This window comes from Dromiciops gliroides, chromosome 4 (assembly GCF_019393635.1).
Source record: "Dromiciops gliroides isolate mDroGli1 chromosome 4, mDroGli1.pri, whole genome shotgun sequence".
Lineage (NCBI taxonomy): Eukaryota > Metazoa > Chordata > Mammalia > Microbiotheria > Microbiotheriidae > Dromiciops > Dromiciops gliroides.
In genome coordinates, this window is record NC_057864.1 from 65,645,447 (window position 1) to 65,660,965 (window position 15,519).

Consider the following 15,519-nt stretch of genomic DNA (forward strand, 5'->3'; position numbering starts at 1 on the left):
GCACGAGACGCAGCCAAGGACGATTTCGCCTCCCGGGGCCTGAACGTGAGCATCTACCGACACCCAAACTGGCAGGCCTGCAGAGGGCAGGCCGCAGAGGCCAGGCCGCGCCAACGGCAGTAGAACTTACCTGAAGTAAAGACGCAGCTCCCAGGCAGAAAGAACGAAGAGCAGCAGCGAGGCCTTTTATATAAAGGATGCGTGACGTCACGACGCCCCCTCCTCCGGCGGCGTCCGCCCCGCCTCTGCCAAAGAGCGGGAACTGGAGGCCGGGGCTCTTCTTCGCCTTCCCTCTCGCTCTTACACCTGCTCCTCCCTCTCCGCCCCGCCCCCCGCTTGTTCACCCGTTCGTGGACCCTCCTCCAGCCCGCGGCGGGGGGGGGGGAGGGCGGGACTTAAGGGGCACGTGACGCCTGGCTGTGGCCTGAGAAGCAGAGCGGAGAAGAGACGAGGAAGGGGGAGGGGGAGGAGTGGAATGGGGGAGGGGGCAAGTGAGGAGGAGGAGGAGGAGGAGGAGGAGGAGGAGGAGGATGGGGGGCGGTGTAAGGGTGAGTGATTTCCTTCCGGCACGTCGCCCGCTCGGGGGGAGGGGGCGGGGGGTTTCACTTCCGGGACGGTGTTCCGGCCCATTCCGGCCCATTTCCACCCCCGGAGGTAGGTACTGCTCCTCGGTGGGGTCCGGGCCCCGGCTCTCCGCCCCGGCCTCCCCCCTCCCTCCCTTGGCCCTCTTGGGTCCGCCCCGCCCAGTTCCCCCCTCAGCCCGGCCCTGGGGGGGGGCCCCTACCCCGGATCTCGGGGCGACCTTTCTCGCCCCACCCCACCCCCTCCTCTCCGCCCCGTGAGCGGGCGGACCCGCCCCCCCGCTCGGGGCCCCTCCCTCCAGACCCCCCGAGACCCCCACCCACTCTGGCAACCGGCGGGCACCGATCCCCTGCAGCCACACCCCACCCCGGCTGGACCCACTCCGGGAGGAACGCCCCCTCCCGGGGGCAGCCCCTCTCCCCCTCCCCGGCCGACCCGCCCCCGTGCCCTCTTGTCCCGAGCTGCCCCCTCCCAGCCATGCCCCCTTGCCCACTCCTCCCGTCTGCAAACAGAGCACAACTCCTCGGCCCCGCGGGACCCCCAGCTACGCATGGGAGAGACAGACAGACAGAGAGACTTTTCTCCCGGGGATTCCTCCCTCCCCACTTGGGAGTTGCTGGAAAAAGGAAACCACTTCTACCACCACGCAAAAAGGCGCTGGCGTAGGCTCCAAAATAAACACGTCTGAATTCCGTGTGGCATCGGCCGGGCTCTCTTTGAATTAAATGTTTCAAAACAAACACAAATAGGCTTGGGGGGGGGGCTCAGATTGGATAACAGTGAGCTTAAGAAGTGGCAACCACATAGGCATCTATCGCTCTACCTATCTATATACCCCTTCGTAGCAGTAAGCCTTCTTGGGAGTGTAGAGCCGGGGTGCGAGGTCACTGTCACTCCCTGAAGTGAGGCATACTACACGCCCAGGTAACAGAGATAGCCCCACACTCGTGTTCAGACAGACCAGTGCACTCGTTCGTGGGAAACAATTTCTGACTTGCTTCCAACAAATTTGAACACAACTTCGTAAACTTAGAAGTTTTCCTCACCAGGTTAGCCAAAGGTTCATCCTATCATAAACCCACCACAAAAAACTCCCAGGTCTGAATTCTGATAGGGGCAAGTCTGCCCTGCTTTGGAGAGCTCATGGAGATAATGGCACTTCAACTTCACTGCCGACTCCAGTTACCTGTGGCAGTTTTCCTAAAACAAGATTTGCCTTTGTGTCCTAAGCCAGCTTTTTCAGGAACTGGCTGGTTTACTTGGGAAAACTGGCATATCTTTAAATAGGTTATTAGTCATACTAGAAAATGTTTAACATAGGGCAGGGATTGCAATAAGATGTTTAGAGGTGCCTGACAAACCTTAGCTAATCATAATCTGCCCTGTTTTTGTGTAACTTTGCTTATTCATTATTATTAATGTTCATTATTCATATTCCCCCCCAAAAGTCTCCATTTTTTTATCTAGAAAAAAATAATTTAAAATATACATTAAAAAAGTCAAACATTTAAATGCTTTATTATTTCTCTTCTCTGTTGAACTCTTGCATCAAAGTTGAAGCTATAATAGACTTAATAAACAAAGATAGTGTAATAAAAGTCCAAAGTTTCTTTCCAGGTTTCATGATGACTTACCACAAACCCTGGAGTAGTGGACTTAACCTTTCTGAATACTGCCCTTTCTGAATGTAAATCTAGGGAAAATAACTTTGTTCTCTTGAGAGGTATTTTGAAGTAAAATTTCCAAATACTTGTGCCATGTAAAGCACCCTTGGAATGTAGTTATGATTCATAGTCATTATTCCTATTTCCTCTTCCAGCAGGGCTGAAAGCCTGTACCATCAGGCACACCATGGAGAAAGGTGGGAACATACAGTTGGAGATCCCTGACTTTAGCAACTCAGTCCTGAGCCACCTCAACCAACTTCGCATGCAGGGTCGACTCTGTGATATTGTGGTCAATGTGCAAGGACAGGCTTTTCGGGCTCATAAAGTTGTGTTGGCTGCCAGCTCTCCCTATTTCCGGGACCATATGTCCTTGAATGAGATGAGTACTGTCTCCATATCGGTCATCAAGAATCCTACTGTTTTTGAGCAGCTCCTTTCATTTTGTTACACTGGGCGGATATGTCTACAACTGGCAGATATCATCAGTTACCTAACAGCTGCCAGTTTCCTACAGATGCAGCACATCATAGACAAATGTACCCAGATCCTGGAGGGCATACATTTCAAGATTAATGTGGCAGAAGTTGAGGCAGAATTAGGTCAGACAAGGACAAAGCACCCGGAGAGACCCCCAGAATCTCACAGAGTTACTCCAAATCTAAGTCGCCCACTTAGCCCACGTCACAACACACCAAAGGGGAGCCGGAGAGGCCAAGTTAGCACAGTGCTGGACATCAGGGAGCTCAGTCCCCCTGAAGAATCAACCAGCCCTCAGATAATTGAGCAGAGCTCTGATGTGGAGAGCCGGGAGCCCATTCTTCGGATTAACCGTGCAGGACAGTGGTATGTGGAGACCGGGGTAGCTGACCGGGGGGGTCGGAGTGATGATGAGGTGAGAGTTCTTGGAGGAGTTCGGATCAAAACTGAGAATCTGGAGGAGTGGCTTGGGACAGAGAATCAGCCCTCTGGAGAAGATGGAAGTAGTGCCGAAGAGGTTGCCGCCATGGTGATCGATACAACAGGCCATGGGGCAGGAGGACAAGAGAATTATGCCTTGGGGTCTTCAGCACCCAAGGCCACTCGGCCAACCAGCAGTGAAATGGACAGGTAAGGTTTCTTTTGCGCATTTCCTGACTCACTCAGGTACCACTGATCCAGGCCATCTCTCTGGCTTAGAGAGCATCTTCCCTACCTGTTGTTTAGAGGAAATAAGAATTGACTGTTGGGGAAATTGGAGGTGTGCCAAAAGACTTGCATTCTTATTTTTTTAAAGCAGGAAGCTCCTAGTCCTGAAGTATTCACAGTGTTGTGAGAACTATGGTAAAGTTAGACACTTCCATGAATCAGAATAGCATCTGCAGCCACACTAGCATCAGTAATTGCCAGGGCTTCCTCGGATTCGAGGCAGGGAGCTGACCGTCAGCTGGGAACGAACCAGGCGGCCTTTCCCTTCCTTGGTATGTTATCACACAGGTAGGTGGCTTGGGGGAGTTTCACTTTTCTTTGTAGCCCTGCTTCACTTTCCTTTAGCCACCGCCTCCAGAGGAGGCATTGGTATGGGCCTGGTGATTCTTTGGCTCTCTGTGGGTAATAGAGTGTGATGCCAAGGAGATTCTTTTGGGATTGTTTTTTCATTTCTTTCTCAGCTTGTCATTTGAATATATTCTCTGTCTGGCCTTGATTAGTGGCTACTGCTGCCAAGGGCCCAACCATTTCATTATTTTTTTCTCTGTTTCCCCACTTTTCTCTTTCTAACATACTTCTTTATGAGTAGCTAAGGACATATATGTATATATCTTTAAGGGAGGGGTAATGAGCACAGGTGTTAATCAAATTAAGTTGAAAGTACATTAAGCATCCTCCCCCATAGTTTAGATTGGTTAAATTCAATCCAAAGGGTATATTCTATTTTTCTCTCCTGATGATAAAAAACGAATTCTGATTGCATAAACAGTAGATTTAAAACATATTAGTGGCCTGTTAAGTCCTTGTTGCAGATATCAGTAAGTACCACAGAAATGCAGATAACCCATGCTCTCTCGTTTCTTCAGATGGTCACATTTTGAATGTTTTCTCTCCTTTGACCCTTAACTCATGGAGAGTATATAGATATGTGAATAGCACTCTTTATTGACCATACTGATTCTTGTCCCTAAGGTTTGACCAGTGATAAAAGTAACTGGAGTTTAAATCCAAGTGACCTAGGAGTTGATTTAGTTTCTATCACTCATTCATTAATCTGATTTTTAAAAACATAATATAGTAGTATTTGATCCCTTACTAATATAAAATGTAATTGGTCACACAAAGTAACCGGCCCAGGAATTACAGGCTTTAATTTTAGTTCCTTGGGTCATTATACAGATTTCTTAGTGTTTTCCTAGTACTGCTGTTGTGACATAAGCATTTTATTAATGTATTGTGCCTCAGTGCCATCAGATCATTATGTGCCATTGAGCTCTCACTCTGCAAAATAGTTTTTAATTTCTTAAACCAAATGTGATTTCTTAACTTCAAATCATAATGGACCCATTATGAGCATTTCTCAGTTACCATGCTGAAAATCATCATGCCTTTCCATGTTGCTTTCCCCTTTATCATCCATAGACTGAGAGAATGACCTCATCACTCAGAAGTTCTTTAACATTACTGTTCTGTTACCCCATGTATGCTCCTCTGCCGACAGATTTAGCCCTTCTGGCAGTGTTGTCACCCTGACTGAGCGACACCGAGCCCGAAGTGAATCTCCTGGGAGAATGGATGAGCCTAAGCAGCCTAACTCCCAGGTATGTAGTGACAGAGCTGAAGGACTTTGTTGAAATTTAAGGATGCATTTCAACAAGTACAATGTAATCTTTTAAAGTTGTTCCCCTTTTGATCACCATAGAAATTCCTTGGTTACCATTTTTTTAATTAATGGAAAAATAAAGGTTAAAAGGAGAGGGAGTCTGTTTCCAAACACATGTTCTGCAACACTCCAAAAAAGGGTTGGTTTGGTAAAGCTCGAAGTTTGGGAAGAAGCAGCAGGAATACAGTGTAGCATTTCTTTTGGAATACAAGGACAGTTTGTGTTCTCGGAGAATTTAAACCAACTTCTAACAAAGTACATGCAAGGAGAGTAGAACTTAATGGCCTTCCTATTGGGTTATGTATTTAAATGAATGAAAGAAAAGGCATTTATTAAGCACTTACAATTCATTTGTATTAGACTTATCTCCTTTAATAAATCATAAAGTCTAGAGAACAGGAACCTTGTCTTCTATTTTCTTTGTAATTATCCACAGAGCATTATTCTGTTTCTTGACCAGTGAGCACTGTACAAATGTTGGACTATTTGCTTAGATGTGAAATGGTATCTCACATAGTAGGCCAACTGAGGACTGGAAGAAGCATGTGCCAAGTGAAGAGGGAGAATGAATTTTGAGCAGTTCTGTCATTCTTCTATGGCCATTTACTTAAAAAGAGAAGCCATGGAAGGTTTTGCTTTTTAATAATTTCTTATAAGCTACTGTGACAGCTGCCCTAGCCACTGTGGCCTAGTGGATAGCATGCTGGACTTGGAATCAAGAGACTTGGTTTAAAAAAAAAAAAGAGAGAGAGAGAGACACTTGGTTTCAAAATGCATCCCAGCATATAGTAGCTGTGGGATCCTGAGCAAACCACATCCTGTCTGTGAGCTTCAAGTTCTTTTTCTGTACATTGGCACTACACAGCTACCTTATAGAAGGAAAATGCTTCATAAACCTTAATGTTAAAAATAAATGTAGGTTATTATCGACCTCTAGCACACCGGTCATATTTTGTTCAATTTGTAGTTGTTGCTGTAATCTCATTTTCTTTTTAAACTAGACCTGTGTTTTGATATGGGGAACTCAGTGAGGAAACTACATCTACCAGTGCAGATTGGCACCTGCCCTTCAAGTTTCAGTCTTAGAGAGTTGCCTAGGGTGCTGAGAGGACCTACCTATTACTTGACTACTTGTATTTATACTATGTTTATGGTATCATAAAAAGGAATTGTCATTATTACCATGAAAAACGTTTTCTTAAGTTGGAAAAAACAACAGGAAATTAGAGGCACAAAATAAAAGCTTTGTTCAAGTGGTAGTTACATTTGGGAGTCTGTTTTTTTCCTCCAGCCCTAAAGAAGGATATATTCTTTCTGTGATGGTGACTATTATGCAAATAAAGTTAGCATCTCACCGGAAGACAAGACCACTAACAATAACTAATTCACTAGAATACTTGGACCAAAGACTCATTTGTACACCAGCATGTATACAGGCATGTGGTGCAGTGAATAGAGTGTTAGGCCTGAAGTAAAAAAAAACCCTCTTCTTGAGTTCAAATCTGGCCTCAGATACTTACTAGCTGTGTGACCTGGGCAAGTCACTAACCCTATTTGCCTCAGTTTCCTCATCTGTAAAATGAGCTGGAGAAGGAAATGGCAAACACTCTAGAATCTTTGTCAAGAAAATCTCTGAAAGGGGTCACAAAGAATTTGAAACAACTGAACAACATGTACACAGTCACAATGCTAGGGAAAGATAGGGTGAATTCATCTGCTTAAGAAAGACTTCATAGAAGAGTTTCAACCACATTTTAAAAGAAAGGGGTAGGCAAAAGTTTCCTAAGTATAGTTTGTTCCAGTATTCCAAAATACATCTACCAAAACAAATGTAAATTCCTCTGTTTGGCTTCAGGATCCTCTGTGATTGGTTCCACCCTCCCTTTTGAGTTCTCATCAGCTTCAGATAGGTTTATCTTTTCATTCTCTGAGAAATACTCACTTGTTCCTAACTCACGACTTTTATTCATGTTTCTCCCTTCTAAAGTATTCTCTGTTGTCCTCCTATATGTGTCCCCATTCTTTTATACCCTTTAATGTTGAAGGCATACTTCCTTCATTAATTCTACTCTGAATGTAGAGACTGATGGTATGGTGGAAAAGGCAGTCAACTCTACAGTCAGACTTGGCTTTGCTGGAGAGTAAGAATCCTTGCACTACTTAGGTCAAACGCGGTGAGGAAGAGGCCTTGTAAACCTTAAGAAGTATTTTTTTTTAATATATGGGCCAGCTAGGTGTCAAAGTGGATAAAGCACTGGCTCTGGAGTCAGGAGGACTTGAGTTCAGATCTCACCTCAGACACTTACTAACTGTGTGTCCCTGGGCAAGTCACTTAACCCCAATTGCCTTCAAACATCCACCGCCATCTCCAGGCATTCTCATATATATCTTGCCACTGGACCCAGATAGCACTGGAGGAGAAAGTGAGGTTGGTGACCTTGCACAGCCCTCCTTCACTTAAATCCAATTCACAGCAAGTCATGACATCACCCCAATGTCATGGTCCTCTTCAAGAACTAAGGACAAACAACTATATGTATTAATAAAGCCATCCCCTCCCCCCCCCAAAAAAACCCTACTGTACATCAATTCCGTCACACAATTTAGTATTTTGTGTTGTATTGTTTGCTGCTACTTTATGTGTGTCTCATCTCCCCAGTAAGGATCCAGTTTTTTGGTTTGGTTTGGTTTGGTTTGGTTTGGTTTGGTGAGGCAATTGGGGTTAAGTGACTTGCCCAGAGTCACACAGCTAGTAAGTGTTAAGTGTCTGAGGCTGGATTTGAACTCAGGTCCTCCTGACTCAAGGGCCAGTGCTCTATTCACTGTGCCATCTACCTGCCCCGAAGGGTCCAGTTTTAGAGCTGGAAGAGATCTTAGAGGAATTTGTCCTGAAGAGAGGGAGGGCCAAGAGACATCTAGAAACTATTGCAGAGTCACACTAGTAGTCTGAGTCAAGCAAGAATGTGAATCCAGGCCAATTTGTTCCCAATCCAGTACTTTTTCCACTGTACCATCCTGGCCTCTTGACACATAGATGTCTTTTATAGTGCTGAGTCCATAGTATGTGCTCAATTAATATTTCTTGGTTGGTGATGAAAGTCTTTAAATGAAACTAACAAAGTAAACCAGATGGCTTTTAAACTATGATTCATCCAGCTAACACCTGATAGAAAAAGGCTTTAAGCCCCCCAGGTTATATAAACTATGAGCCCCAAAGCCATGATTGTCTCTGGTCTAAGAGATGGCCAAATGACCATCCTTTTATTAATAACCTGCTGGCCTTATAACTTAATAAAATTATTAAGTTACTGAGAAACTATGTCTCAACTTTTTAAACATCACAATATCCATTTCCCTTGCCCTGTTAGAATTGCTAGAGCAATTGTCTTATTAGACAACACTTTTTTTTTTTTTTTTTTGCGGGGCAATGAGGGTTAAGTGACTTGCTCAGGGTCACACAGCTAGTAAGTGTCAAGTGTCTGAGGCCAGATTTGAACTCAGGTCCTCCTGAATCCAGGGCCGGTGCTTTATCCACTGTGCCACCTAGCTGCCCCTAGACAACACTTTTTAAAGAGAAAAGGATATAGGATTAACAAATTAAATAAATAGTCTTCCAAATAGCTAAAATTAACTTTGGCCTTTCCCCCATATTTCCACTGTTATTCTGGTCTCTGCTTAATATAGTTTCTTTCAGCACATTTAGAAAGCAAAGTTGTTGGTTTGTTTTTTTCTGTTTGTGACGTCTACAGAAATCAGCAGGGTTGAGAAACTTAGTAAATACCTTCTGAATGACGAAATTTTAATGCAACACTTTGGAAGAAAGCACTCTATAAATCCAAGGTATTATTATTATTGTATTATAGCTTTCAGATAAAGTATTCAGTCCTCCAAGTTTACTTTCAGTTGAGAAGAACTCATGTTTGTATCTATTTGTTATATTAGATGGCTTCATTATTCAGATTCTAAATGTGCAAGGTCGACTAAAAAATAAATTAAGATATCATTGGCTCTTCACAAAGAGCTAGAAATCTAGTTTCCTCCATGCCCTTGAAATCTGCTTTTAATGCTCTGCCTTAATTCATCCTTCTTCAGGAACCAAACTTAATTTTTCATTGCCTGCATATTATCTTCTTACATAAATAGCAGAAAGAAGGTATTTCTTTTATAACTCCAAGAACTCATTGTCTAATTAGTAACAAAAAAGCTTAAATGCTATTTATATCATAATTCCAAAATTTTCTTACAATAAATTTGGTACTTCACTGTGGTAAAGTAAATTTAATTACCCAAAAGAAAATGTTACTTTAGAATCTGAGGGAAATTGGAAAAATATAATTGCGTCATATAACTTGAAGATTACTTTCAGCTGCTTAAATTAAAGCTTGCTGTATATAACATAGACAAATTAGATGATAAAAATGCTTATTTACACATAGTATTCCACAAGACCAGTTGTCTTAGGGTAGGCAATATGAAGAGTTAATTGTCAACATGAATTAAAAATATACATCTCCCCTGCTTTTAGTTAGTTGTTTTCTAAGCATTTCGAGAACAGGAACCATGTCTTAATAGTTCATTACTTATTTATTTGTTTGTTTCTTAGTCCAGACCTATAACTTCCTTGGTATAGGAAACTAGTAGGAAGCAAGTGCCCTTTACCAATGCAGGTCAGAACCTGTTCTGCCTCATGATGTTAGAGTACCTGAGGCACCAAGAGGTTAAAGGAATTGCCCAGTCACGTAGCCATTGTGACTGGCTTTCCAGCCTGTGCCACGTTATTCCTCAGTTAACTATAATACTTTATATTCTATAGCTTATACAGTTAGAAAACACTTCCACCAACTCTTAGAAAGATGATGTGTTATTGTCTCTGTTTTACAGATAATAAAATTGAGACCCAGAAAGATTGGCTGACCTGGAGTCATACACATATTGAGTGTTAGAGCTAGAACTTAGGAATTCAAAGCAAGTACTACTTCCATTATACCACGCTGCTGATAACAGTAGGGGAATTGTGAGAACTCAATAAGTATTATATATTTATCGCTTCCAACTTTCATAAAGTGAATAAGTGTAGGACACTAGATTAATAAGTCAGTCTAGGTTGGTTCTCTTTCTAGTTTTTCTACAAGTTTGCTCTGAGATGTTGGATCAGCCACCTGTCTGTGAGATGTGTATACAATGTTGATAGTATATTGAAAAGTTACTAAGAATGTTTTAGAGAAAAGGTTACTGTCTGCAACTTGCACTTTTATAGAGACTTCTAGTTGGAAAACACCTTAGCAGTCATGTAATCCAACTTAAATTGAGCTAAAATATGCCTCCTTTTAACTTTATTTATTGGCACTAATTTTGCCCTCTGAGAAGCAGCATGGTAGATTGAATAGGACTCTGGACTTGGAATGAAGAAGGCCTAAGTAATAATAGCTTAGACACTAGCTGTGTAACCCTAGCAAGTCACTTAATCTCTTTCAGCCTCAGTTTTCTCATCTGAAAAATAAGAGTGTTAGAGTTATTGGCCACTAAGGTCCCTTGTGGCTCTAAATCTTTGATTGTATGAACTACACGGGATAAATCTAATTCCTTTTGTGTCCTCAAGATTAATCCTATTTTGTGTCTTTTTTGTTTTTAAATGGCTACCTACTGTGTGTTCACAGTTTGTTGTTTTGATATTTGATTTATGTAGATAGATCCAAAGGACCTCACCAGTCCAACATTGCTTCTAAGTCTGTTGAATAAGAGGTTGATTTAGTTGGTCCTCCTCTTATCTTACTGTTGTAGTCTATCTAAAAGGTGCTGTAAGGGGGCAGATAGGTGGCACAGTGGATAAAGCACTGGCCCTGGATTCAGGAGGACCTGAGTTCAAATCTGGCCTCAGACACTTGACACGTGCTAGCTGTGTGACCCTGGGCAAGTCACTTAACCCCCATTGCCCCGCAAAAACAAAAAAACAAAAGGTGCTTTGGAAGCATTCAGTTAGTCTATCAACCAGAAAGTAACTTTTAACTTCCTTTTATGTGGTAATGGAGCAGAATACATCAAAGGACCTATGATTTCATTAGTGTGGGATCTTCCTCTATGGTTTAGTTAACTGTCTAGAAGAATTGCTGTGTTTGAAAAATTCATCTCCCTGCAGCCAACCTGGTACCAATCTTTTCTGAAGCTGGTTCATGGATAACACTTATCCTTCACCAGGCCCAAACTCAAATATTTGATGTCAACTTGGTTTTAGCCCATCTGCTACAGCTTCTTGGAGCCACTAGTAAGTGTTGGGTGATAGGTGGACACCAAAGGTGGACGAGCAGTTCTGAAAAAGGCTCAGCAAGCCCTCACACCAGAGGTGCTAGTCCTTGCCCATACCCCCCATCTTGGCAGATGGGCTAAACCAGGCTGAGGGTAACTGTTGGCCCACAAACCCAGCAGGTTAAAGGGGCTATCTACCACAAGCTTGTGAAGACTTCCCTCAACCCTGTACCTCTACCTCTGATGGAATGGGTCGATGAAAATAATTTGTCCCAATGACCATGAAGCAGGCACTGTGGAACACTTGGTCAGACATTGAAGATATCAAGGTCACCCACTGCATCATGGCCTATTGCCAGTCATCTTGTCTTTTGTCGTGCCACTGGATTTTAGTGACTCTGGAAGAGAGAGTGAGGCTTTATATAACTCTGCCTCACATGTATTCAGTTCACATATAGGTTTAGACATCACCTATGATGTCCTCTTGGAAAATGAAGAATAAACAACTACTCCAAAATCTCTGTTAGAGATTTAAGAACTCTACACCATAATCATGCATGAATGGGAACAGGGCTGTAATGAAACAGAATATTGGCAATATTTTTCATTTTATTTGTGTGCTCAAAAACTGAAGGTGTCTGTAATTTCCCCCCCTTATTTCTAGTAATTCTAGCAGTCATTTGGTTCTTAACTTCATTCCTCACCCCCAGATGTTTCATTTGATCTTCCAGCAAGTCCCTTAGGTCGAGTACAAGTGTTGGGTAGTGTACCAGTGTTACAGATGATAAAATTGAGGCCCAGAGAGGTTGAATTCCCTGAGATAACATAGACACATAATAGATTTTTTTAAAAAGAAATAACATATTTAGATTTACTTGTATTTAATATTTTATGTGCTTGTGTGTTTTCCACTCTTGGTACAGGTTGAAGAGTCAGCAATGATTGGAGTAAGTGGTTATGTAGAATATCTTCGTGAACAAGAAGTATCTGAGAGGTGGTTCCGCTACAATCCCCGCCTCACCTGCATCTACTGCGCCAAATCCTTTAACCAGAAGGGCAGCCTGGATCGCCATATGCGCCTACACATGGGGATCACACCTTTTGTCTGCCGTATGTGTGGCAAAAAGTATACCCGCAAAGATCAGCTGGAGTATCACATCCGCAAGCACACAGGCAACAAACCTTTCCACTGTCACGTTTGTGGCAAAAGCTTCCCCTTCCAGGCCATCCTGAACCAGCACTTTCGCAAGAATCACCCAGGCTGCATGCCTTTAGAGGGGCCTCATAGTATCTCCCCTGAGACAACAGTCACATCCCGGGGACAGGCAGAGGAAGAATCACCCCCGCAGGAAGAGACAGTTGCCACTGGGGAGACTGCACAGGGATCTGTATCCACCACTGGGCCAGATTGAAAGATGGCAGGGGAAAGGGGGAGGGTCCTCTGCCCCTTCTGGGCCATAAGCAGCCAGCATCTGGGCCATGGGCTGGTTCTTGGAGTCACAAAATGCCACATCGCCAGACAGGAAGAAGTTCCCAAGATGTTGCCAAACTAGAGGATTAACAAAGTACACAAAAACACTCGAGGCTCTTCCCTTCCCTTCCCCCACTTCACACCTCAGAAAATAATTAAGCAAAACAGCTTTCTGATTCAGGGATCAACAGCTTTGGTTTGTTAATTTTTTTAAGAAAAATTTTTTAAGAAAATCCAGGATAAACTGTCATTTAGTTACCAACCATGGTTTCAACTCTGTGAATTGGTCCAGGTGACTGACCTTGGTTGCTATAATGTCCCAGCTTCAACAAGCACAGCATTCGGGCCTTGTCATCTGGATCAGCTGTGGGAGAGGAGGGGGAGCTGGTAAAGACAGGGCCTTGCTCCTCTACCTCCCCTGCCAGTTAATGCTGTTTCCACAGTCAAAGAAAAAGAAGAGTTCTGGTGGTCCTTGTTGTTCTCAAGTTTCTTTTCAACAGAATGTGATTGGGGGCTTTCTATTCGCCCCATCCAGGCAACTGTGACCGTAAGCGCCACAGGCTGCCAGAAGTTAAGTTAGCAACTGTGAGGTTTGCATTAGGCAGTGCTGCATTTGGGAGACGAGGTGTGGGGTGAGGGAGATGAGGAGGAGAGAGAAACGGTGTGTCTGCAGATGTGGATTAGCACAGGACCACATTGCGACTTCTTGACTGGGGGGAGGGGAGGCACATGGCAGTGCTTAATACATCTCTAAGCATTAGGCACTGGCTCTGGCACAGGTGGAGTAATGAGCTGGAGACTGACCGCCAAAGTCTTGTCAAGCTTCTTTGGGCTCCTGGTCTTAAATAACAGCAATATTGTACATCAAAAATGTCACTTCCCAGGGAAATGATGCTGGGTTGTCTTTTTAAATCCATATATCTCCATGTTTGATAAGTTTGATAAATTTTATATGAAGTTTTAAAAAAAAATTTGTTATAACAGCATTGTGGTTCAGGAAATATAAAGCTATTGTTCTTATTCAACCATAATTCAGTTCCCTCCTACAAATGTAATAGCTTATATTTCCTGTTCATTTGAAGAACCTCACTAATTCCTATGTCTCCAGTCTGCCAATTCACAAAAACCCCTCAGTAAATTAGTGTTCATTTGAGAGTATTGCTTTTTAAATAGTACACAATGGGGCATTTACCACATCATCATGAACACTCAAAATGTAGTCCCACTTGTAGCAAATGAACAAGGGATCAGTTTTGATTATGTTTGTTCTCCTGTTCATTCTCAAGATTTAGCAATATTCACTGGCATTTTTAGGCATTAATGAGGTTCTCTCAAGTTGCAAATCATGGAGAGAGCTAACCAGACCTGCATATACCCTGCCCTAGAGGGGAATGAATTAGGCTTGTGCCTATAGTAGGATTTTTTTAATACAGAGGGTACGCAGGTAAGTAACTGCTTTCAGACCCAAGTGCAAATAGAAGAGAAAAATCTCTGCCCTCCCTCATTATTGGAAAGATTATTGGTTTCTTGTTGAGTTTTGCTTTATTTAAATTCTGCGGTGGTTTAAGATTGCTTTGGTGCAGAGGCACGTGAAAATGAAAAAATAACTTAACTGGGTATTAGTCATGCTAATGATGGTGAACTGATTGTGAACACATTAGCAGGCCCTCCTCTCCTCCTGAGAACATTCTGTGATCTGTGGAAAGGGGCAGAGAAGAATATTTCTCTGAAAACAAGTTGGAGTGCAAAGGGTGGCTATTAAAAAGTAAATTAAGGGTGTTATTCATTAAATTATGAGTGCCCTACTGTATTCCCTCCTCAAAGAGAGGTTGTGTTTTTTTGGAGGGGTCCAGGAAGGCACAGTTTCTTCGAGGGGTTTGATGCTATCATGTAGTGAGAGCCTGCCCATAAAAAAAGGGGGAACCTGCTTCGGAGATTGCTCAGGAACAGGTTGTTCCGTTTCAGGAGCTGCATTTTGTTTTGAGAATCAAGGACCTTGGCATGCCACTGTTGAATGGGGCAGCAACATAATATGGTGAGAGCTGTCTTCAGTGGCTATCTAAGGATTGTCAGTGTTCCAAACCAAGAGGGAGTTCAGGTTAGACTGAGACCCTTAGAGGAGCTTTTCATTAGTCACTGATCTATGAGGTGTTTGGACAGATTTTGCCATATTTGAGTTTAAAAAGGAAGATGAGTCCAGAAGATGCTGCTTTAGACATAGCTTTTAAACCTACCAAAAAAGGAAGAAGAAAATTTTAATTCTATTCTGCTCATAAGAGAAAGTGTGCCGGGAAATACTTTGTTGCTTTGTTAGTCACTTAGACAATTTAAAATGAGAAAGTATAGCTTTGATACCATTACCAAACTGTAAAGATGAAGTTAAGTAACTGCTAGAAAAGAAGCAGGTCTCCTAGCCAATGTGGCTAATTCCATCCAGGTATAGCAGCAAAGGGCTCCAATGAAGTATGAACAACATTATTCTTATAGAAGGACCATGAATGTGTGGTAGTCTCTTTTTTCCTTTATTTAACTTTTCACAGGTTTTTACTGTGTTGATACATACTGTGAATAGAGGAAAATCCCAAATATCCAGGACCTATCAGCAAAATTCTCTGTGCTGATTCTTTCCTCTTAATTGGCCTAACCAGAACCATAACACTCATGAATTCCTTGCCTAAGCTAGTTTTAACACAAAATAAGTCTTGGGA

The 15,519-nt window shown here is 42.9% G+C and overlaps 1 protein-coding gene across 2 annotated transcripts; it reads left to right on the forward strand.

Moving 5' to 3' along the window:
* Positions 1–559: 559 nt before the first annotated feature.
* ZBTB37 (zinc finger and BTB domain containing 37) lies at positions 560–13,721 on the forward strand. Of its 2 annotated transcripts, none has more exons than XM_044000212.1 (4): positions 560–654; positions 2,402–3,356; positions 4,936–5,035; positions 12,264–13,721. In XM_044000212.1, exons 2-4 carry the CDS (start codon positions 2,434–2,436, stop codon positions 12,750–12,752), a joined length of 1,512 nt encoding a protein of 503 aa, XP_043856147.1. In that variant the 5' UTR covers positions 560–654; positions 2,402–2,433; the 3' UTR covers positions 12,753–13,721. The 2 variants fall into 2 exon arrangements, with proteins under 2 accessions (XP_043856147.1, XP_043856148.1); XM_044000213.1 differs by having other exon boundaries at positions 643–654; positions 2,405–3,356.
* The last annotated feature ends 1,798 nt before the right edge of the window (positions 13,722–15,519 follow it).

What these genes read in the sequence shown, in the direction of transcription:
- ZBTB37 (XM_044000212.1), top strand. Translation starts at nt 2,434, where the DNA reads ATGGAGAAAGGTGGGAACATACAGTTGGAGATCCCTGACTTTAGCAAC. An exon ending in ACCAGCAGTGAAATGGACAG is followed by an intron (nt 3,357 to 4,935) that starts GTAAGGTTTCTT and finishes CTCTGCCGACAG; the next exon opens with ATTTAGCCCTTCTGGCAGTG. An exon ending in CTAAGCAGCCTAACTCCCAG is followed by an intron (nt 5,036 to 12,263) that starts GTATGTAGTGAC and finishes CTCTTGGTACAG; the next exon opens with GTTGAAGAGTCAGCAATGAT.